At 43.3% G+C, this 24,087-nt stretch overlaps 3 protein-coding genes across 15 annotated transcripts in view; 1 reads left to right on the top strand and 2 right to left on the bottom strand.

Moving 5' to 3' along the window:
* CLEC16A (C-type lectin domain containing 16A) overlaps window positions 1–6,375 on the bottom strand; it is a 60,227-nt gene extending 53,852 nt beyond the window's left edge. For 6 of the 9 annotated variants that reach the window (XR_010348065.1, XR_010348068.1, XM_064390234.1 and 3 more), the window contains exons 1-2: window positions 6,170–6,374; window positions 62–190 (exon numbers count right to left, since the gene is read on the bottom strand). Coding sequence is in view for 6 of the 9 variants with exons in the window: in XM_064390234.1 (XP_064246304.1) it covers window positions 62–190; window positions 6,170–6,249 (209 nt within the window). In the remaining 3 variants the exon portion in view is untranslated. Of the gene's footprint in view, window positions 1–61; window positions 191–6,169 lie in introns of all 9 variants that reach the window. The other 3 variants (XR_010348066.1, XM_064390239.1, XM_064390240.1) reach the window with 1 other exon arrangement.
* A 713-nt stretch (window positions 6,376–7,088) lies between these two features.
* Window positions 7,089–15,843, top strand: DEXI (Dexi homolog). Its single transcript, XM_064390610.1, has 2 exons — window positions 7,089–8,260; window positions 15,133–15,843. Exon 1 carries the CDS (start codon window positions 7,760–7,762, stop codon window positions 8,039–8,041), a length of 282 nt encoding a protein of 93 aa, XP_064246680.1. The 5' UTR covers window positions 7,089–7,759; the 3' UTR covers window positions 8,042–8,260; window positions 15,133–15,843.
* Window positions 15,844–17,551: 1,708 nt separating this feature from the next.
* CIITA (class II major histocompatibility complex transactivator) overlaps window positions 17,552–24,087 on the bottom strand; it is a 37,874-nt gene continuing 31,338 nt past the window's right edge. For 4 of the 5 annotated variants that reach the window (XM_064390604.1, XM_064390603.1, XM_064390606.1 and 1 more), the window contains 6 exons: window positions 23,494–23,586; window positions 23,061–23,144; window positions 22,246–22,329; window positions 21,681–21,764; window positions 20,918–21,010; window positions 17,552–19,628 (listed from right to left, as the gene is read on the bottom strand). In XM_064390604.1, the coding sequence (XP_064246674.1) occupies window positions 20,938–21,010; window positions 21,681–21,764; window positions 22,246–22,329; window positions 23,061–23,144; window positions 23,494–23,586 (418 nt within the window). In that variant the 3' untranslated portion in view covers window positions 17,552–19,628; window positions 20,918–20,937. Of the gene's footprint in view, window positions 19,629–20,917; window positions 21,011–21,680; window positions 21,765–22,245; window positions 22,330–23,060; window positions 23,145–23,493; window positions 23,587–24,087 lie in introns of those variants that run through there. The other variant, XR_010348191.1, reaches the window with a different exon arrangement.

The following is a 24,087-nucleotide window of genomic DNA, read 5'->3' as shown; positions in this document are numbered from 1 at the left end:
CAACCCAAAGCATTCTTCAAACACAAAAGCAGAGTCTCAGAACTGGCTCAGGAGTACTCACTCAAACACTGAGCTGTCATTTTGATCCCCCCAGATCAGGATCTCCGTTATGGAACGAATGGTCTCCACCAGCAGGTTGCGGTTGTGGTCTGTTACTACTGTATTTTTACTCAAAATATGATACATGTACCTAAAAGAGAAAAGAAGTACAAGTGATGTGCTATCCTGCCACTGTCACATGCACCAGGTTTGTCTTTCATCACTTTCCTAATGCAGACACACATATATGCACACACTAAGTCTAATAGTTGTACAATTTTAAAACCCTAAAATTTCCTTCTAACACTGATGCAGAGAGAAAAATAATTGTTAAACAGAGTGACAAAGGAAACAAATATCCCCCAGGCAGGTGAGTTATGAGTGCTTATGCATATGTTAACACAGAACTAGAAACTGTGCAACTGGTCCCAAGGTGCTTCTTCTGAGAATTTCTTTGGAACATGTTGAAGTCAAAGCAGTGATGAGCAAGAGAAATAGAAACAGAAGAAGCAGATAAGCATGCAGGAGCTGATATGGAAAAGTGGCAATGAGGTCCAACCCTTCTCTTGAGTGGCACATGAGTTCAATCCCCTCTCTTGCCCACAGAGCCCCCTCACAGACTCACATCAATTCTGATGTTTAATATCAGGACTCTTAAAGACTATTCATTCACCTTGGCAAAGCTTCATCAGGTTTCTGGTCCTTTGAGCACTCCCAGAAATCCGTATTTCCCAGAAACACTGATTGGAAAGGGGGTAAATCCAGCTTTGTCATTTCAAAGGGCAAGAGTTTCAGACTGTCTGGTGAAGTTTAAAAAAGGGTATGTCTATACCACAGGTGAGAGGAAGCTACAGAGAATGCAAGCCCTTCAGGTTTTAAGTCTCAGAAATTCTAACAAAAGCACAAAAACCACCACTGCTTTTCTCCCTCTTTTTTTTTCTTTTATATAGTGATTTAAAAAAAAGGGTAAATATAAGAAAGGTGCACAGTTTTTGAAAATAAATTTCAAAAGAGAGGGAAATTTCATGTCATTGCAGAACTGCACAAGTTTAGATTCCTAAACACAGCTCCTATGTTATTATGCAACACCTCAGCATTTCTGTGCAAATACTCACAAGTGTTTGGAAAGGATGACAGATTTCCCATATTATTAATCTTGCCATAAATAGTGGAGTTAATCAAACTTCCAGGATCTAATTCTGTGAAAATAGCCTGTGACCTGACCCTGGGGCAGCCTTCATTATTGTTTTGGATTCCATGAGAGTTTGTTCAGTGATTCAGACTAAAATTTTAGGAATCTCATTAATAGAATTTTGCCAAGCTTCTGTAAGGTTCCAAAAAACAGTGCATTTCTAAAAAAAAATTTTGGGGTGTCTGGTTTATGGCTTAAAGTAAGATGTTTAGGTCAAAAAACAGACTTGAAATCACATTTCAAAAAACAGGATTCCCATCAATTTTATCAACACTAAAAAATGGAATCACTGCCCTGGGCAAGCATGCAGCCAGAGATTAAAATGCCATTTAACTGAATACTCATGTGAGGCTGTTCCAAACAGTTATCAGACTTCCAAAGACAAGACAAGATATCACCTAGTTTCAGAACCTTTTGCTTGAACTCAAAATACCTCTCACAAACACACAAGAACTTTAATCATATCTACAATTTATTCAAAATCTGTCAAATTCAGTTTTGGAAGCCTTCTTCAACTGCTGAGCTGCCACTGAGTTGGGCAGAGTTTGCCAGGACTTGCAGCAGTCTGTCCTCACAAGCCATGCAGGGAACAGGTGCTATTTCAGAGAAGCTGATGGCAAAACACTGTGTGCTTCCTGTTCTTGATATTACAATCCTGCTGTGTTGAGCACTGCACAAGGACACAAGAGGTAAACAGCCCTCCGAAGTCCACAGCTCTCACAAACTTGAAACCACATGCTGCCTTCCCTCACGCCCCTAATCAGCAATGTGACAAAGCTGCACCACATCACCAAAGGCATTATCATACTATATATATCACCAGGCAGCCAAAAGGAGGAAAAAGGGACTAGGTGGTTGGGGGGGGGAGAGGTGGAGGGGGAATTGTTTTTTCTTAATCTTTCTCTTCAGTAAAAAAATTCTCTCCCTCTTCATGGTGTTTCCTCCTCTCACTCCTAAATCAACATTCATTTTCAAAGCCAAAACAGTCACTGATCACATTGAAACCACTCTAGGAAAAGTTGATTCTCAGCTGTGTCCTACAGTCACAACTACCTGGTCACTGCTGTACCACAATAGTCATTAAAAGCAAGGCAGAGAGCTCCTGGAAATCCTCTTCCACTAATCTGAGGATCACAGGTCAAGATTCCTTCTGTGGGACTGACAGTGGGATGTCTCACAGGGAAGATGGGAGAGCTTAAGGCTGACCACCTGTGAGAATTCCTGGGGTTTCTAAAACAGCACACGAAAAAACTTCCCATTAGGGCACTTAATCATCAGGACAGTGAATCAAAAGACAGAGCACAAAGTCAGTCCCTGCTCTGAGGATGCAGCCATTAATGGAGCACGGAACATCTGAAGAGATGGCAATTAGATCAGTTCATTCCACAATAATTTTAACAACTTCCTGAAACAGTTAGTAATTAATACTGTATTACTTCACATATTTTAGACTATTAATTTGAAGTCACAGAGAAATTATTGCATCTGTGAACATGTATTTCTCATTAATAAGTTACAATATACAAACTTGGGACTCAAGTTTACTCCAGCAGTAGAATTTTGGCTATGGGATGCAGTGGGAAGAATAACAAGCTATTATTTCATTTTGGGAGCCTATGGAACATAAGCATTACAAGCACACAAAGCAAGAAGCATTTAACAATCAGGAATACATTACCTCCAAATTTATTTACTTAGTAGCAGCATTACTGCAAAATTCCTTAATCTGTTAAGGCACTGATGCACTTAGAGGAAACCTGAGCTACAGCTTCAAGCTATTCCTTTTTATTTCATTTTTTATTTATCCTATTTGCTGGAAAATGCACAAGGAAGCATGCACATACTTGCTTTTCTTTACAGACACATGAAATACCATATTATGAGAACATGATATATCACACAAACCCAATATTTTTGTATTTAGATAAATCCTTAAGGGCTGAGTCTAAATGCTGATTACAGAGGGATCAGGTTTGTGCTTCAAAACATGAAACTATCAAAGAGGAGACTTCTGTCATCTCTATATCTGAAGACTGGGTTAAACAAAACCACATCATGCAGGAAGTGCCAAAGCACTCAGCAGCATCAGAATCAGTGGCAGATGTTGCCAGCACCTTAACAAACCAAACAAAATTTTGAACATTTTTTCTGGTTAGAACCCATGCTCAAAGGGGTAACATAGTAACTCATGAACATTGTAAGTGCATAATAATGACTTTCCTACTTATTACTAACAAAAATACACTAAAATAGGTAAGAGTTTAAGAAGTCAAGCGCTCAAATTTTAAAAGGCCAGACCTGACCATAACAGGCTTGCTCCTCCACACTGCCTGTAATCAGGTAATTGCACATTGTTCTCACAGAGGAAACCTGCTGCATGGCCCTGCCAGTGCCTCAGGAAATGAATCAGCCACGAGAAAAGCCTTCAAGCACACCTTTATGGACACTGCATGTGACCAAGGCATGGGAAATGTTCAGCACCCCATTTTAATGGCATGGAATCTTTTGTGCAATCACAATGCAATTCAAATACCAAGCACAGAAGCAACCATGGGAAATGTGCTTGACAGTAACAACAGGGCTGTGTAAAATACCATAGAAAAATAGGGGGGGAAAAGTCTGACTTAGAAACAAAGACACACAAAAAGATCAAGATCTCAGAAATACCCAGGCAGGGAGTAGCACTGTGTCATCCTTCTCTAGGTCACATTGCAGAACTGGATTAAATTTTAACTGTTTTCACTAGATTATAAACACCTAATAAAAAGTCTCACAATTTTCCTTCAGCCAATCCATTCTCTGGCATGTTTGCAGGAAGACTGAATATCAAAATTTCAAAAGCAAACCTCAAACAAACTACATTAAAGCTGATGAGAAAGATCCAGCATTTACAGACAAAAAGCAGGAATGCTGCTGGTATCACTGAGCATGTGGACTGTTTACAATTTAGACTAAACTCTACCTTATGCAAGTTTAAAAATAAAAATGTTCCCACAAGGCTAACCCAGACTGATTTCACCCCTGTAACACAGCATAATATACCTTTTACAGGCTGAGCTAACCTGTAATGGCAAGGCAGGTGTCTTGAACTCAGCTTCTTCACATGAAACACAAAATGGGGCTTTGATGAGTTGAAAAGATGAGAAGGTAAACAGCTCATCAAGTGAGCTTACTGAGACTTTCTTGCATGACCCCAAAAGAAAGGCTCACTGACCTTTTCCCTTTTGTTACTTTACCCACTTCAACACTTGGAAAAGACCTAAATTTCACCTTTCCTGTTGGCATCTAGCTAGAAGGTGAAATTCACACAGCCTGGATAAACAAACACTTGAAATATACATAGTAGAAACAGATCAAAGATCTCATCTGTCCTTTACATACGACCATTTCAGATTCATAATTACAGAAATCACATGCAAAAAAGCAAACAGACCAAAGCTTGTACTTCAGTAGATAAATACATACTTCAGCTCTCTGATAACAAGCCACAACACTTAGAGCCCAATTCCCCATTGCTACAAATGAGGTAGGGTATTATTTTTCTATTCTCTGTGGCCCCAACAGATCATATGGACACATTTTTTGGAAATGTGAAAGTAAGTCTCAAGTCTCTTTTTTTCCCCTAAGTTTTTTCAAATTTCATCACACATCAGCATTCTTGCTCTATCTTCAAGTCATGTATCAAAGCCAGACAGAGCTAAAGCTCCACTAATGCTGAGCAGTACACAATAACTACTCCTTGTATGTTCAACAGAACATTCCTATGTTTTCATTTGAGCATGACTTTTCCCTTTTTCCTGTAAAACCAGATTACATTGGCTTGCTAGTCTGACCTACAATGCTTTCAAAATTATTTCTGCAATGCTACTGCCTCATTAGTTTTTGAGGTCTGTGTCTTCGGTACAAAGCATTGCATTTCAGATAGTCGTGCTCATTTTGAACATTCTTCCAGTTTAGAGACAAGGACCAGAATCCATAAATCATCTTGATAAAGCAACTGCAAGATCCAAATCTTGTACAGGGCATCCTGCTCGTTACTGTCAGAACCCATTCATGCCCTCCTTGTAAGATGACTGAAAACTACTAGGCACTTTTTCTCAATGAGCTACAGAGTCACAGTGATTTCATTTAGAAAGTGCTTCGTCTCTTAATGACCTCTTTTTCTCGTTCAGTCCAAAGAGAAGCTATCAAGGTGGTTCTCATTTTTCTTGCAACAGCGGAACACTTAAAATGCAACAGGGAAATCAAATCTTTTATCCCTTGCCACCCTTCCAACTCTCCAGTGGCAGAGCAAGTGAAAAACTATTCCACCTTGGGCAGCCAGCAGTAACACGCGGCTGCGGGGCTCCGAACACATCCCAGCTCTGAAGCTCAGAGCTCTGCTCCTGCGGAGCGGCTGCGTCCCGCAGCGCCGGGCACATCCCGGCCGTGAGTCACCGCTGCCCGCGGCCATCCCCGCCCGCACCGCCACCAGCCCCCGCACCCGCGAACAAACAGAGCTCTCCCTCACGAGGAATGTGGCATTGCTTGTATTTATCACGCCTCGCACTCTACTCCACCGAAGACTCTGTGGCATTACTAAAAACAAAACAAACACGTATGGCAGCCCGGCGTGTGACATTACATGACGAGCTACGTCTGCCCTGAAGAGCTCCTGGGACGGATGAGCTGCTTTCCGTCAGGCAGACACCAGACCACAGAGCCTCCGCCAGCGGGGGCTGCTCCGGCGCTTTCCCTGGGGAGAGCTGCGGCAAAACGCCCCGCCGAGGGCAGCGAGCGCCGGGGCAGCGTCCTCCGCCCAGCCGCCCTCTCCTCGGCCGGCCCCGCAGCCGGCTCCGAGGGAAAGCTGCCCCCAGACCCGCCCCGAGCAGCTCTGCGCCCCTCCGAGCCCCCTCACAGCGCCGCCACCCTCCGCCCTCACCGCCGCCCCCCGCTCACTTGAGGTGGTCCAAGGAGTGGATGCTGCGGGAGGCCTTCCCGTGCCCGCCGCCCACCCAGCTGCGGGAGCGGCCGAACATGCTGGCGGCGGAAGGCGGCTCCGGCCCGCGGGCCCTACGGCCTCATAGCCCCGCGGGGCGAGCGGCAGGCGGGGACCGGCCCGGAGCCTCGGCGGCGGAACCGGCGCGCACGGCGCATGCGCGGCCAGGGCACGCCGGAAAGCGCCGGCCCGGCCCCGCCCCCGGCCCGCGGACTGCGAGTCCCAGGGAGCACCGCGGGGGGCGGGGCCAAGCACTCACACGGGCGGGGGGCGGGGCCTGCGCCGGGCGCGCTCTGGGGCCGGCTCCCTCAGAACAACATAAAAATAATCGGAACCCGAACCAGAAAAAAAACCCCAAACCACATAAACGTGTGAGTGTACGTCCTAAATGTATTGTAATTTGAGGTAGAATTTGGCCCCTGACATTCCTTGTTCGACTTGCACAACCCGAAGCTGCTCTGTGGGCTCAGCTCCTGTGCTGCAAGACGCAGCGTCAGAAATTCAGCTGCCGGCATTCCCCTTGCTGACGTTGTTCTAGTAAGATTTTGAATCGGCTTAAAAATTAAGGAAGAACGAAGAGAAGGGGACACTTGACTGTCTTGACCTAGTTTTGGATTTTAATTACTTTTTTGTTTTTGCTTTAGCCAGAGAAATAAACTAAATCTAGGTAAAAGCTGAAGAGTTTGTCAGGCAGTATAAAAAATGCACCGAGTTTAAAATCCCGCCTTCGGTTATATTTTGGTATGGGTAAAGCCTTGGTCAGCAGAGAAACACCCGCACCGCAGGCGAGGGTGCCGGACCCGCAGTGCTGCTCCAGGAGGGCCTCGGTCACAGCCGAGGGCGTGGAACACCTCCAGGGGCGAGGGCACAGCCCCGCGCTGCCCCGCTCCGCAGCTGCGGCACAGCTCGGGCAGGCGGCAGCGCGCAGCCGAGGCGGCGCAGCGCGAGCGGCCCCTGTCCCCTGCAGCCCCCGTGCAGCCGCAGCGGGACCCCAGTGCCGGGGGCGCGGGCCGGCCCGCGCCAGCTCAGCGCGGCGCTGGTAAACAACGGCGGCGTGCGGCGGGGCAGGCGCGGGGCGGGGAGCGAGGGGCGGGCGGGCAGCGCGGTCCTGCCGCGCAGGCCGGGCTCGCTGGCAGGTCCTCCGAGCCGGCCTCCCAACGCGCCTGCGGGCTCCTTCCGCAAAGTTTGCGGGCGGCAGGAGGAGGAGGAGGGAGCCGCGGCGGGACTGCAGTAGCCGGGCTGGAGATGCCGCTGAGCAGCCTCCTGCCAGCGGCGGGGCTGCGGCAGCGCCGCTGAACCCGCGCTGGCCGCCCGCCCGCTCGCCGGGGCGCCTCTTCCTCCGGGACTGAAGGGACCGAGCCGGCCGCTCCGCGCCCCTGCGGGGCTCGCTTCTTCCCGGAGTCCGGATCCGGCTCCTCAGAGATTCTGCCCTTTGCTGCCACCGGGGCTGCGGCGTACCGTCCTGCCCCGCTCCCAGCTCCGCTGCCGCCCGCCCCCCCGCGCCGGCCGGGCGGGTCGGTGCCCGCTGCCCCCGCAGCCCCCACGGCTGCATGACCGCCGCGGTCTCCGCACGTCTGGATTCGGTGGAGTCCTGGGCCTTCCATGCGCTGCTGGTGCTGCCCTATATGTTTTACGTGGGTTTATTCTTTGTCAATGTGCTGATCCTGTACTATGCCTTCCTGATGGAGTACATCGTCCTCAATGTGGGCATCGTTTTCCTGCCCGAGGATATGGACCAGGCTCTGGTGGATCTGGGGATGCTTTCCGACCCTGGCTCCGTGCTCTACGAGACGGACAGCGAGCTGGATGTCTTTGACGGGTACTTGGAGTGACGCCCCAGGGCGCTCCGAAGCGACTGAGCTCCGCCGCCGCCCGGCCCGGGGCAGGGGCCCGGCGTGCCCGCATGGCCGCGGCTCGGCCACCGCCGCGGCTGCTGCGCAACACCTTCCCTTGCAAACGACACCCGGCCCGCCGGTGCAGGGGCCAGAGGGCCAGCCGGGACCCGCTGCCGCCGGGCAGGCCCGCGGCGGCGCAGAGGGCTCGCCAGGGAAGTAAGTAACGCCTCAGTGTCCGGCCGGGCACAGCGGGCACGGCCCCGGGGCGCGCTCCGCCGCCGCTCCCGGCCCGGGCGAGCCCTGAGGGCAAAGGGCCGGGGCCGCCCCCGCCGCTGCCCCCGCCCCGCAGCGCCCGGCGCCGGCGGGGACAGCGACCCTCTCCCCGGGACTCATCCTCCGGGCGGCTGCCCCTGTGCTCGGGGGGCTGCCTGTACAGCCGGGCAGCAACTCTGCTGGTCCGGTCCTGAAAGCAGCCCGGAATCGAAATGAGCATCCCGGTTAACGATTATTACAATTCCGAGACCTTAATCGAGCCAGAAATGTTAATTTGTGTCCTTTAAAACCACTCTCTTGGATAATGACAAACTCCCCAGCTCACCATTTTAATTGTAGCACGAGGGTTTTGCTTGGTTTTTTTTTTTTTTTTTTTTTTTTTTTAGTTTTGAGTGATTCTAAAACTCTGGAAATGTAAGGATTTAGCATTTTAAAACTCTGAAATGCATTTGGGAAGAAAAATCACTATTTCTAGCTAGGACTTTCTGTGCCAAATGTATGTTAATGAAAACATTCACAGTTTAAATTAAAATGTGTTAGCAAATCTGCCAGCAGATTTTTTTAGCAAAATATTGTCTGTAAATCTGAAATCCAGTTCGAGACATATTTATTTTTTTGTTTGTAATGGTGGAAATAGGGAATTCAGTTATAAGGTTGCAAGTATAAACTCAGTGACCACACTACACAAATTCCAGTTAATATTAAACTATTTTAAGCAGTCTTCTAATTTAACAAACCCAAACAAACCTTTCCTGTAGTTCTGTCCTTCATATAGGTTAAAGTTATCTCCTGAATACTTCTAGTCAGATTCTGTGTAAAGCAATATTACCTGATTCTGGTCAGTAATTTAGAAGGAAAAATTGGACATTTTTGGTGTTGGAGTAACATTGATTGCACAAACACAGCTGAACAAGGCTTGGCCAAAGGCATGTGGGAGCCTAACGAGGGAGTGAACAGATTTTGTTGCTGCTGAAGAAATCTCACTGCATATAGTCACTGCAAATGGAAGTGTCTATGCCAGCACTTGGTGGTCCATCCCAAGCAACTGGATGAGAATCACTTCTGCTAGAATAGAAAGTGTGGAGCAGAACAATCCTCCCCACAAAACACCATTGACTACTTTTGTGGTTGTCTCCTTTTTCAGCTGGACAAATAATATACATGCTCTCTATTCCAGGGAAGAAATTCCTAAAAATTAATGGGAATTCAAGCAAAATCTTTCTTGCTAAAAACTGTATCCATTTTCTTTCCCAAAATACCTTTTCCTAAACTCCAAATCTTAGTGCTCCAATGCTATTTAGTAGAGGGATTAAAAATATTTTTTTAAAATCACTTTTTTTTTTCTGTCTAGATTTGTCTTGATGTGTTGTGTCTAGTTTTCAGGAAGACCTAAGGAGAGCATCAGACACAATTTTCCTCAGTGGGAAAAAAAATGCCTACTATACAAATAGCATTTGATATGAGCACATTTGATATGTGCTCATTCAGTTCAGTGTAGATTATTTGGCTTCTTAAAATTTTCTTTCTTATTAATAAGATAAGCAGCTCTGGAAACTTCTTGATACTCTAACTATAAAGTCGTCCACATGCAGAAAGCAAAATGCAGAGGTTTTCTCAAAGCTCAGAAGTAAGGCTCCATTTTTACCCACCAAGAGCTCATGGAGCTCTGCACAGGTACCAGCTCCAGCCTTCATTTGGAAGCTGTCAAGGTAGATGGTGGTTTCCACTGAGAATCAAATCACAGATCCCAAAAGTTTGATCAATTCTTAGGCAGCAAAAAATTTACTGTTTCATCTATTTATATATTTAATAATACTTACAGACATAGCAACCAGGCCACAAATTGCATAATTTCTTAGCTACCAGGCAAAGACACAGCCTTTCCACCATGAGGGATTTGAGTTCATGTCCTGTTCCAGGTTTCTCCACTGTTCTGTGCCTTTCCTCCTCGCCAGTTCTGTAGTAGCAAAGCAGGCAGAAGAGGGCCCTAATTTGGAGCTGTGTTTTCTGCTTTGGGAGCAGCACTAAGGCCCTGAAAGGGAAGATTTAGATTCTTGTGGTGCCTTGCCTGCAGTGACCGAGTTTGGTGTGAGTGTTAACCCCTGCCCCCCTGGCCTGGGAAGGTTTCCCACCTGCCCTGTTCCCTTCACCCAGAAGTGCTGAGGATTTACAAGACACTGCAGGAAGAATGGGTCTGTTTTGGCAGCAGTGATGAAAAATACGTCGGCCCACTCTTTGCATTAAAGAGCAGGGTTCTTCATGTGACTCACCAGTGATTTCTGAGAGCAGCCAGAGAGCTGTGATTATCCTGAGCTGAAACCTTGCAGCGTCCTCCGTGCCTGGGAGAGCGGTGCCTCTCACCCTGGGTGAGTGATGTGTGACAGGAAAACAGAGGGGGCACATCCCAGGAGGCCCTTCTGCAGTATGTGGAGAGGCTAATTTAGATGTAAAAATAAAAGAACACATGGATCAGAACAGCTCTGTGCTCTCTGGCAGCAAACCCCTCACTTGAATAACTCAATAGAAGTAAAATGATGTTGAAGTTTCTGAGCAAAATTGGTGGCAGAGATTGAAGGCAGGCAGATCAGTAAGCAGCTGAAAAATGTTTCCTGGCCTATTCAAATGAAGAAATTAATTTGTGTAAACTGAACAGAATTGGGCTTGTTTGTGTCATCTAGTGTTTTCGTGAGTGTGCCAGGTTATTTACTATGTATTTGAAGCCCCCTGGAATAAGGTCATATGACTATTCTAATAATTCCATAAAATCAGATGTGATTCATCAGAAAGTACTCCTATCAGAAGGAAAATGGGAAAAGTAATCAATAATGAAAACTGACTGAATAAGACGACTGAATTTATGTAATCTTGCAGTACATGCTTTACCTGTATTTTTTCATAAGATGAATTGTGATGAAAATCTTCAGTGAGCAGAATCCAGCACTCAAAAACCTGTGACTCAGCACTTCCAAGGAATGCCAGCATCTAAATTCTGAATCAAAAAACCCCAACACAGCTTAACTCTCCAGCTCATCAATATGGTGCCAATTAGAACTGCAGGCTCAGTGTCTATGAGACAGCCACCCCCTGTGCCTCTGTTCTGAAGCAGAGATGTCCTGCAAAGGACAGATCAGAGGAATGATGTCACTAGCACTGTCAGGATTCATTTAAATGTATCAGAATCTACTTCCTGACTTCTTTCTTTTCAGACTTTAAATATTAAAAATAAGAGCAGAGTGGTTTGTTACTTAATTTACCTTGCCATTTTTCACTATTTTCCCCTTTTGGTAGAGATTGCCAAGGTGATTTGTTGGCTCCATGATACAGAGCAGTTGGCTGTTTTATGAGTTACAGTAGCAACAGGATTAAGAGCATTTGCTATGATTTTTAGAACCATGTTTTGAATTTTTAGCTGTTACTAAAATTAATAGAAGTCTAATGTTCAAACTCACCTGAGAGCTCTGCTTTAAAGAAATACTTAACAGGAATTCCATTCTAGATGGAAGGAAGACAAAATCATGGTTAACTGTTCAGCTGTCCATACTCATTAACCACAGCCATGGACAGCACTAAGTGATTTTCTACCAAAAGCATTTATTTATATAATGTCGAGAGAGTAAGCAGATTTTTCAAAAGTTTTCCAAGCAGTGCTGTTAATAATGTGAATTAAAATGAGGCACAGAAATTAGAGAGATGTTCAATTTTTGATAGACATCATTTACACCTGAGTATTGCATGTGTTAAAAGCCTCAGCCACAAGTAACTTTAAAGAATAATTTTTTAAATAATTTGTCATTCTTTTCTATAAAAATCAAGCTTTCTGTAATAAACTTGCTTCAAGAGGTTACTGGTTAATTGGTTAATAGCCAGTTACTACTTTTAAGCTGTCAAAGGAATTAAGAAACAAATCCAATTTAATTCTTCATGTTTGTTTCCTCTGGAGGAGGAACAAAGTGACACTATAGTTCAGCTAATAACTATAAATCCTAAAATAGAAGAAAAGAATAATGTTCTAAATAATGTTTAGAGACATTTAGTCTCTAACTCTTTGCATTTGCCCCTCATAATGATCCTACCTTATAAGTAGTACAACTATCCCAAAGGATTAAATATGCACAAGTGGGTAAATCTTTCCAGTTGCTCAGGGAGACTGTCTGACTGTCTTTCTTTTCACAGCTGAATTTTATTACTTCGGCTACAGTTTAGGAAAGGAAAAATAGCTGAATTGTTGGAATGATGCTCTCTGAAGACGCAAGCATGTGTCTAATATATGTGATGAAAAGGGCAAGGACAAATAGGAGCCATGTATGGGAAATGATGGTATAATGGAAAATGATGATGTGCACTGAGTGATGGATTGCTGGGGAACCTCCAGGTCAGCTCACAGACTCAAGGCTAGATTCTCTTTTGCAGGGTCAGAAAGAAAGACCCAAGGGCTGCTCAGGCAGTGGAGCCCAAGTAGGCCATGAGAGCTGAAACACTGCTGCAGAAAGTGAGGAAACAGAAAGCAGACAGTGTCAGGATGTGAAACAGTCACACCATGTGTCCCTTGCTCCAGCCTGCATTGTGAGGAGCAGCAACTTCAAGGGCAGAATTAACAAAGATATTGTGACTGAGCTGTTAATGCTAGTACAGCCATACTGTTCAGTGCTTGCAGGTATGTTCCAGGCTGTTGAAAGTTCTAGTTCTGAGATCTAAAAAATATTTTAAAATATTGCCTACCTCTTGATTTTCCAGTTTTCTGCAATTTTTGAAGTTTTCTGTTAAAAAATAGGTTCCCATGAAATTTGAGGGACAGATTTCTAATCTGAAAATTAGAAAGGCAGGATTGAATATCCTGGCCAATTGTATAATTTACACCCCATTTAATATCTGCCACAACAAATCACAGTCTTGGACTAGCAGCCCTACAGCAGTGTTTGGAAGTACCATTAGACAGCTTTACCCTTTGCTTTGGAGGCCCAATACGTTTTGCTGTGCTATTTTTAAGTCAGCCTAGAATCTGATCTACAGTGCAGAATACTAACAACCACACTGTACTGTCTGCTGTAGATGAGGTTTTAGTTCCACTTGGAAAGCAATCAGATAAACATGAAGTGAATAACCTGGTCGAGCTGCTGTTCCCCCTTTTCATGTCCTCATTTTGAGAGAAAGGATTTTGAGCAGATGTGTTCTGTTAGCAGCTACTGTAGCTGACAGACATTTGACAGAAATGCCTCACTGGACACAAAAGTGCTTCTTGTTTCTGACCTAGTATCTGCAGTAAGTGGCACACAGGACCATGGGAAGTGCTGTGGTGAGTCAGACCACGATCTCACAGCCCTGTGTTCCACCTCTGGCAGAGCTCATGTCCCTGGCCAAAATCTGCAGGCTGCTCTCTGTTCTGTCCAAGGCAGAATGCAGGATGTTGGATGACACGTTGCTGCCCAGCCCTTTAGCAAATGTTTTCCAAACCCACCACCCTTTGCCCGCTCTGTGTTATGAAATCCCTCTGGATTTCCTTCCTATCAGTGCATGATCTGAATATTTGAAAGAGCTTATTTTCTGCAGTCTGGAGGATTTCTCTATTCATCCTCTTCTTTGAGTCACTAATGGTGATGAATAAAAATTGGTCCCTGGTATACTCTGCTACTGAGTTCCTTCCTACCAAGTTTTATTCTTTGCTTCCAATCTTTTAATCTGCTTTCAATCCATAAAAGAACCTTTCCCCTTGTCCTGTGTCAACCTGTTTCCTTTTGGCCTCCTTTAAGACCTGTGTTAATGACACTGTGGCTGTGCCTATCCAAGCTCCTGCAGAACCTGTGACATCAGATTTCATTCTTCATTCAGACCCAGAAAGGGGAAGGAGGGAGGAGCTGTCCATTCAGACACAACACAGAAATGTCCTGAGCTGCAGGCACCACCTGCTCGTGGTCTTCTGTACCTCAGCTCCTCCTCAACACAGACTCGTGCCCAGTCCCCTCTCAGAGCTGCACCATTCCACACCACACTCATTGGCCATCTGTAAACCACAAGACCAGGTGAATGCTGCCACTAGTGCCCAGCACCTTTGTAATCCACAGCTCTGCTTCTACTTAAAGGAGTCTTCTCAGCTTTTATTTACCCCTGATGATTGTAAACAATCACCTCCTAATAGCAGAGTCAGTCAAGGAAAATTAGATAAACTGGGATAAAGCAATATAACAGTAATTTATTCTTGGCAGCAAGACCAAGAGCTTACCCCAAAATGTTATTTAGCTCTGTAACTACTTACCAGTGGATCCAAAATAGTTGGAACAATGCAACTGAAGTGGGACAGAAAGTGACCAAAATCAGAGACTACATCAAATGTAGGCAACACTTAATGACCACAATGATCCAAACAATAAAAACACTCTAATGAATGGTATCTAGTCAAGATAATGAGCCAGTTCAAACATCAGTTTTAATTAGTAGGTGTAATGATATCAAATCTGGATAAAGTAGGTTATCCCACTGTGTGTCACAGCTGTTTTTACTCTTAAGAACATCCCCTAGGAATTGATGTGGTGCACAGCTTACTCTCACATCCCTCACACTGGTATCTTATGGCTCTGTTAAAACTCCTAAGGACTGGTGTGCTCTGACATTAACAGAAACTGTGGCATTGGTTTTTCTGAAAGGTTGTGCAGGTCTTTACTTCTCAAAGAACTATTATCCATAGTCACATAAGGGTTTGAGTTTTACATTTTTTTTTCTAATAAGTCAACAACATGGTGCTGTATGTCACATACTCAGTGACTTTTCTGTTCATTTTAGGTATGGAGGGTCACTGTATTTATGTGTTTTCTTTTAAACAGATTCATTAAACGCCTGAAATGGATTATGACCAGGTTAATGGATCAAGTCCTGGAAAGAAACTGTACTCTGAAATGTAGAGATGAAAATAAGGACAAGAGAACCAGAAGAAGAGTTGTCATCAGACCTTGTCAGTTGTGACTTCTCTTCACGGTCTTTGCCTCTTGTGTGTGCACTTACTGCAGTGATTCATGCACCATACTGGGCTTCCATAGGTAATTCTGGGATGGACTAGATGAAAAAATAAGATAAGCTATGTTCCATTGTAACAGAAAATCAAGTTGTTACCCAGATTTGATAAACTTTTGAATGAATACCATGTCACCCAAATGGACACACTCTACATATAGCTTAAGCCAGTTTTACAATCACATGTTGAAAATTCTACCAGCCAGTAGTTCAAAAGCAGTGCTTTCTCAGGGGAAAATGTGCAGGAGTGACTGAAGGAGGTTCTGTTCAGGGAGTATAATGGCAAGAACTGTGCTAGTAAGATATTTTATTTAAAATGAGAGTTTTGAAATAGATCAGAGAGTGAATTTTATATAAGTCAGGTGGATTCATTATTTAACACAGGATACTTTGCAGATTGTTTAAGCTCACGTTGCTATGTACAGATGTGAAAGCAATACAATAAAGACTGTCCTTTTCCATGAAAAATTAAGCAGTTTTGAAATTGTTCTTCTTCAGTTTGAAAATAAAATAATTGAAATATGCTTTCAAGGAAATTCCAGTTTTCCTGCAGCTACCTGCAAGTAATTCCAGATTGCTGAGATGGTCAGCAGGTAGGAAATCCTTCTCATGAACAGCTTAAACAAAAATCAGACCTGAACTGAAACATCTGGCACCGTGTGTGGGGGGAAGGGGCAGTAACCCACATGGTATTAGGGCAGGCATCAGACTGGTTTTGTTTTATTGTCATTATACTTTTTTAGAAAAGTCTGATTTTGTAACTGTGCAATTTTTAAATTGAATTAATGTATCAAGAACATTTTGGATAAAGCAGAACTGAAAACAGTTCTGCTGACACTCTCTGCACGGTGTCTGTCCTCTGCAGTCTGTGTGTGCATCTGCTCCCAGCGTGGGCTCCCTGCTGCACACAGATTGTGTCAGGAGTCCCTTTCAGCCAGTGTGAGGGAACAAGAGGGTGATGGCTTAGATCCCCCATGAAACAATTACAAACTTGTGTATCCTGATACTCCCAGTGTGTTGTATTTTAGTTCCTAGGCAGTAGAAATGAGCTCCCAGTTCCCAAAATTCTGTGCTCCAAATGCAATTTTCAGCAGCTGCTGCAGGAGGGGAAGCACTGACACCAAACCAAACAGCATTTCTCCAAGATAGGTTTCATCAGGTGCAGTTCAGGACCATTAAACACTGACAAGCGTTTTGTTCCACATAATCCCTGGACAGCAATTCAGGAATAAAGTCAGGGCACAATATTCTAACACATTATATATATATATATATATTTAGGGAAGACAAATCCCCATTTAGGTACTGTAGGAAGAATAACCAAGTTTACAAACTTGTCAAGCCCATTTGGTACTAACACAGTAAAGGCTGAATTTTGCTACTGCTGCCTCTGTAATTATTAATTCATAGTGTTCATAGAGGTGGCTTCACTAGTTGGTCAGGTCCCACGTAAGCCTTTTTAACATGGTTCAGTTTGTCACTACTGGTACTTACTGCAGTACCTAGGAGTTTGTAATAAATTCTCTGCAGTGCACACAGTGCACAATAAAACAATACAAATTTCCCTGAGTCAGTCACTTTGGAGATTCTGAATCTTAGACCAAGATTCCTGATTTCTCAGAACAGCTCAGCTCAATGCATTTAAAGGATGGGGAGAGTGTTACTGGCACTGACTTGCATTTTAGCAAGGCTTCTTTGACAACAAAAAGAGATGGACATAAAGAGAGCAGCATTTTTCTCATCCTAAAAGATTGTTTTAGAATAGAGATTTGATCACAACAGCTTCTTAGAGGATAGCTAGTGAATTCAGTTTCTATACACAAGGCACTTCTTTGACAACAATATTTTGGAGGAGCTTGGTGCCATAAGAATATCCAGACTTGCAAGCCAGATTAAGTTTAGAACTTTTAACTGCAAAGATTGAGAAAGGATGAAAACCCCTTTTTGCTTTTATTAGCAGGTGGCCTCAGTCAGCACATTTGTATCTCCTGATCCTGAACTTACAGTCTGTCAGTTGGCATTGCAAGAACTTGTTCCTCTTAAGAAAGAATTATTTCTCCATTTCCAGCTCACTGAACTGTTCTGTCCATTCTGTCTCCCTCACACACAGTGCTTTCCATTAGCCTGCAATACAAAGCCCCAAACCTGTTACTGTGGCAGAAGCCAGCAGTTCCTCTGTGGCTTCATAGTGTTTCCAAGAGAAAAATCAAAATTTCAATGGGAACTAGAAGGTACTGTTAAACAGAATACTTACTTTTATTAATACTTTAAAAAAGATATGTAAAGACAACCAAAACACTGTATCAAAATTTACAATCTGTACATTATAAACATACATTCCCACTAATTCAGAGAACAGCAGTACACCCAACGTGATTTTAGCAGTCCAGACAGCATCCTGTAACATTCAGCTGCCTGTGGAATATTTAGCACATTCTGAGACTCAGTCATGGTAAAGTTCAGCAGCAGAATATATCCCTAAAGGGCATTTGTCATCCAAAGCTTAGTTAGGAGAGGTCAAGACAAGGGCTCACCACGGATGTGTGTAGCTGGAGTGCCACAGGCTGATGGGAATATCACACCAGATTTGACTCAAAACTACCTCCCATTCAAGCTCCAAGAGGAGAGAATAAGTAAGATTTTTATCCATGGCTCTGGCTAGAGTTTGGCCACAGAGAACCATGCAGATAGTTAAGAAAAACACCACATCTAATTACAATCATATTCTCCACAGAGTTTTCCCACCTTGCTTTCTGTTCCTTTACATGTCACGTCTCATTCCCTGCTCTCAGAAATAACAAACAGACCTTTATTCCTCCCTTCTTTCTTTAATTTGTCCACTCTCTTTAATCTGTCTACATCCCTGCTTAAGCAGAGAACTTTCCAGAACTTGCTGGAAAGACAATGGATGTTGTGATTTTGAGCTGTTTAAATCTGGGAATTTTTAAAGACCAAGAAACAGAGTTTTTGGGAGGTTAGTTGAGAGATTCTAGTTTGCACAGATCCTTGGGTTGGTATTGTCAGTGCTTCCTAGCAGAAGAGATTTCAAAGAGGTTGTTGAACTAATCCTGAGCTAATTGTGAAGTAAGGACTTCCCAATTTGTAGCATTTTGAGCATTCCTAGCTTTTTCCAGCCCTTTTTGTTGTTCTGTCTCAGTCTGTATCTGGATAGGAAGGCTCCTGACCTGACAATTGCCTCTGCACAATTTTAAGCTCTCTTCATGTTCACAGAGCAGAAAAAAAAGAATAAAAGAGAAAATTGGTTTGCTGTTGCAGTCAGCAGGATGAATATTTGGCCCACATATGACTGAGACCAGCAGCATAAGCATGACAGTGCTTTGAAATGTGCTTTTGTCTGACTGCCTGGTTACTCATAACTCTGAACCAAAGGCCACATAAACCCCACACAGTAGTGATATCACTGTCAAGTATAAAACTGGTGCTTGTAAACATTTATGCTGCCAGCTGCATTTAAGAAATGAAATAACAATCCAGGTATATGAATTCAGAGTTCTCATTTGAGACAAAGTAAAAACCTTTAAAGATTGTTTGAGGATTGGTGTGCCATAAACTGGCTATTTTTATCTATTTGGATTTCTACAATAATGTTAGAAGAATCCTTCATAGTTTTTCACTTTCAATTCCTTTCTTCTCATTACTTCTTTCTTTTTCCCCCAATCTTTTTGAAGGATTCTGTAACAAGTCATAGAAGATATGTTTCTATCCCTTAAGGCAGCACTGATTATTAGAGAAGAAAAGAGCAACTTCTAGAATCTTGTGGATAATCTTATCAGAACATTTTCTAGGGCTGATGACTCTTTTTTATGCTCCTCACCCTAGTGCTTCCAATCAGTCCATACAGACAGGTGAAATCTGTAACACTGAGTTTTGAAAGTCCAAAATCATCAGATCAAATTTGATGGCAGTTATCATTGGCACCATGAAATAAACAATCAGATTTGATCTGTCAGTGCTTCAGATGTTGCAGGTTGAGCAGCTTTCAGTTTGTTCTTCAATGACTTGATGGAATTTTATACTCACAATATCCTTGTGGTTCCTGGTCTCCTTTAATGGTGGTCACAGTATCCAGATGCTCTTTTCATCTTTGATGTTGCTTAACTTTTACTACTTAAGTAGAAATACAGTTGGATTTTTGAATAGCATTTTAAAATTCTGTAATTCACCCAATTTAAGCATTGCTTAGAAACTTAAATGTGATTTTTTTGCAACAAACACGAGAACACCAATTCATAAAGCAGCAAGAAGACAGGAAAACACAGAGGACACCCTCCCCTCTTCTTTATGACACCTGTGAAATGATGAAAACAGAACATTAGATGCACACCCAGCAAATTAACCCTCATTAAGATTACAAAAATAATAGATTTAATGAGGTCTGTAAACAGACAACAGTGGCTGGTGGTGAATGTTTCAAGGTTGGGAGACAGGATCCAGAGTTCCTGCTGCTATTTATCCTCAGAGCTAGTGCAGGTTTCCTTACCATGATCACATCCCAAGTGTCCTTTCTCAAGAAGGTAGGGTTGTTCAACAGGACCAAGATTTAGTTGACTGTTGGCTAGTAAAGAGCACCACAATTTTTCACTGCTGCTGTATAAAGCTGGTGCTGTGGCACCTGAACCTTCCACAGCTGCAGCCAGGTCAGAGCCATACAGACAGCCCAGTCCACATCTGGAGAGTGCTGCACTGAGAGCAGGGCTCATGCACAAGCTTGGCTCACTGTGTGGTCCAGGGAGCCTCTGGCAGCTGGAGCACATCTGATATCTGGCTTGACTCTGGCATCTCATTCTTCACTAGGATAATTTAACTGATGCAACATGCATAATTTTTTTTTTTTTTAAGAGCTCGAGGAAGCACATGGCAGAAAACTGGGAACAGAAATCCTACACAAACCCCCAACTTCCCATGCTGGCTGCAGCTCCTTCAGTCCAGGACCATGAAAGCATCAGATCCTGGTAATCATTGACAAACATTAAATTGTTCACAATGCAATTACTTCAAGGATCCTTGAAACTGTGCAGGCAATGAAGTAGAAGTGGCTGCCAATGGTTAAACCACACAATGACAATGAGAACAAGGGATGTAGGAGGGAGTGTTTTGCTCTGAGTACAGTACAGGTACAGCTGCACAGTCAGACAAGCAGCTGTTGAGGATTTGTATTCAACAAAGGAAAAGTGAAAGGACTTACTAAAAATCATCACAAAACAAGTTCTGAGGAGTGCAGAACTCATCTATTAAACATGAGAAGTACACAGAGCTTTAGTTTTCCCCAACAAAAATGAGAAGGTAATCAGGGCAGCTGCCAGTCACTGAACTGGGCTGGACTGGGAGTTCTAGAGGTCCATTTTTCTTAATAAAGCACTTGCAGTCTGCTTGTGCAGGTGCCAGGGAGGAGGGGGTGCAAGGTGAGTGCAGGGAAAAGGGGCCTGGTGTGACACTGATCTGTGCCACTGCAGGGCACCATCTCCACACTTGCCCATGGACACGTGGATGCTGTTACTGTGCCTGCTGTCAGTGAGCCTGGAATCAAAGCTCCCACAGAAACAAACCTGGTTGTCTCAGGGAGCCAAGGTTTGTTACCTTTATGGAATCCTCTGACTCTACACACTGATCCTGGAGTCCAGCTGGTGCAGGTGTTCCAGAACTCCATAGGGAATGGTGGGATTCCACATCCTGTAAGGGCAAATTCAGAAAGGAATGATTTTAAGAAGTGTAATTTGTTTTACCTTCTTTTGGTGTGTTTGATGTGTTTGTGCCTTTTTTTGGTTGTTGTTGCTGCTGTTTTCTTTTTTTTTTCTTTCTTTTTTTTTTTTTAAGTTGTCCTTCCTTTTGACTATTATGCTATGAAAGTATATAGGCTATGGAGCAAAGGAAAATGCATTTTGATTTAGAAAAAAGCAGTTCAGTACTCCATAATCTTGTTGACCCTGGTTACAGGACACAACTGCACTCCCGTCTCTGTAACTGTTTTTAAACCTTTCATCAAATGTGTACCAGTACCTTCAGCCTATTTAACCTCTGATGATGGCTGCTCATTGTTTATCCCTCAAACACAAGTGGGCAGCTCAGAGTAGGTCTGGTTCTCTGGGAGGGTAGAAGATTAACAAAGGGAGGCTCAGTGGAAACTGTTTCAGTCAAGGCAAGCTCAGCTGAATGGCACCACTGGGAACTAATGCAGCTGAAACCAGAGACAACATTTTTTAACATCTCTGCTTTTATATTTTGCTGATGTCTTTGTTTGTGCCTCTTTTAAATCTGACAAATACAGAAGGCAGCTTTAGCATGATTGCTAACCCAGTTTTACAGGATGAAGGTACAGCAAACAGCCTGTCAAGAGACTTACACCAGGTTCTTTATATGGGGACATTTGCGTAGGCTGTCAGTCAGCTGCTGGGCTCCAACACCAGTTATTTTGTTATACTGAACACTGAGGAATAAAAACAACTTTGTTAAACCAAATCAAATGGTGTAATCAAACATTTTATTCAAAATAAAAATTACTATATAGGTTAATCTGCAGATGGGAGAAGAAAGAGAAAGGAAAAAACCCAAAACAGATTGTGGATTCAAAAAATCTCAAATAATATACTCAGAAAGTTGAATGGGAACTTCACTATGTTAATTCATCTGAGGGATTCCTTTTCTCATGTTCCTGAGGTCATTCTCTAGCTCCCCCATGAGCCTATTCTCCCACCTTAACACCAACATTTCTGGGTTTATGGTGAACTGTTCCTTAATCCTTCCTAATCACTGACTGTCTGGACTCTGCAGAAGCACATTCCCCTGTGAAATTTTCCCAAAACCTTCCTCAGTTTCTGTCTCCTCCAAAACCAAACATGGAACATTTGTATTTTCAGTCTCCAATGAGGTTCTCTTTCCTGGGCCATCTCAATACATTTCATACTCACTCTAGCACTCTTAAAGATTTCATTGCAGGAAGAACCTTTGCCAGATTTTCTGCTCCAAAATCACAAATGCTGTTATTGTACAAGCTGCAGAAAACCAAACCAGAATAGTCACAATTGAATAATGGATAATGTACACAGATATTAGATCAAGGGTTGTCAAATATGGTAAGTACATCTTAACTTTCATTTTATCCTTATTTGCAGTTAAGGTTTAAAACACATATTCATATTTCCTGTATCAAGCAAGGCAAATGGCCACATCCTTCTTCCCCCAGCACAGGTGCAGCAAAAGTGGTCTACATTCTATTATTCTATGGATAATAAGAACATTTCTGTCTACACAGATAAAATTAAAAATCTGCCAAAAAATGAAGTTTAAAGATTTGGGGAACAGAATTCAAAAGATTTCCACATCACCAAACTGCTCCAGAATTGCACACCAGGGTTTCTTGCATTCCCTGCTTCCCTCAGGCCTGTGCCAGATGTCCCAGTGCAGTGGGATGGACCATTGCCCCTGTATCAGCAGCCCCAGACAGCTTTGGGTTTGCAGCAGATGTGGTGCACATCTGTGCAGGGCATGATTCATAAGTGGGTATTATGGACTGCATTTAATCATCAGTCCAGTCCTTGCTATATTCCCAGATATCCTTCTCTATGTCTGTCATACTTCTTCTCCTCTTTCTGAAGAATTTATGCAAAAATGAAGTGAAAAGCTTGGCTGCTGCACAGTGTTACCTCTGTTCCCTGTTCAGTAGTTTCTGACAGAGACAGCAAGGGATGCTTCCAAAACAACTCAACAGGATACAGCTACTCACCTTAGTGTTTTTAAGGAAGACAAGGAAGGGAGAGCTGCAGCGAGGTTCTCTGCACCCAGGTCTGTTATTTTATTCTGTGATAAACTACAGTAAGTGACATCACTTTGTTAGTCGAGCACATTTATTCTCATTTATTACAATGTGGGGGAAATTAATTTTCAATTTTTAAAAAAATGTAATTTGTACAGTCTGTTTAGACCAAATGCAGAGAAAAAGGCGAGATAGAGCACTTGAAAAGACGCCAGGAAGGATTAATCTATTTGTCTAATGAATGTACTGATTAAGTATCTCCACAGGCTCATTCCATGCCCATGGGATACTTTTGCCCATAATTGTTAACAGACAGTCCCTTTAGTCTCTAGGTTTAATCTGTTTCTTCTCAAAATTTCCCTGTACTGTTAACCTTACTTAAATGTTACTTTAATGCACTTACTTTAATGTTTCCAGTGATGTCAGGGTTGGAAAGACTTCAGACAGACTCTTTGCTCCTTCATCTCCTATGCCATTTTCACTCAGAGCATCAAGGCTGTGTGATGACAAAGAGAGAATTAGCTTCGCTTTTAATCTAAATTTTTGTGGTTTATTCACCTCAGAGACCACTCTATCTATCTTGAAAAGCTTCTCTGCACTAGCCTCAATCAGCATGAAGCATCACACAAATTACAGCTTCTCTAATAAGCAGCTTTCTGCTGCCCAAATTTAAAGCATAAGAATTTTTCTTTCACTAGTTGAATGCCTTGACCCATTTCCTTTGATATGCAAGATTATTAAAATAGTTATGAAATAGCTGTGTTCCAGCTAAGCTGAAATGAGATTTCCTGTGCACACAAAAATACAGAACTGACAAAATCCAGCAGCGGCTGTAAATCCTTGCCTAACTGCTCCTTCTCCAGAAAGGGAGTATTAAAAATGAAGTTTTCCTCATATCTAGTCAGATACTGGCATTTCAGATACTGGATCCCTTCTAATCTGACAGATAATGCTGGGATATATTGGATATATTTCATATTTTATTGTTTTCCTGAAA

The sequence above is a fragment of the Passer domesticus genome, chromosome 15 (genome assembly GCF_036417665.1).
Source record: "Passer domesticus isolate bPasDom1 chromosome 15, bPasDom1.hap1, whole genome shotgun sequence".
Taxonomy (NCBI): domain Eukaryota; kingdom Metazoa; phylum Chordata; class Aves; order Passeriformes; family Passeridae; genus Passer; species Passer domesticus.
This window is presented reverse-complemented; position numbering and strand designations above follow the sequence as displayed.

What these genes read in the sequence shown, in the direction of transcription:
- DEXI (XM_064390610.1), top strand. Translation starts at nt 7,760, where the DNA reads ATGACCGCCGCGGTCTCCGCACGTCTGGATTCGGTGGAGTCCTGGGCC.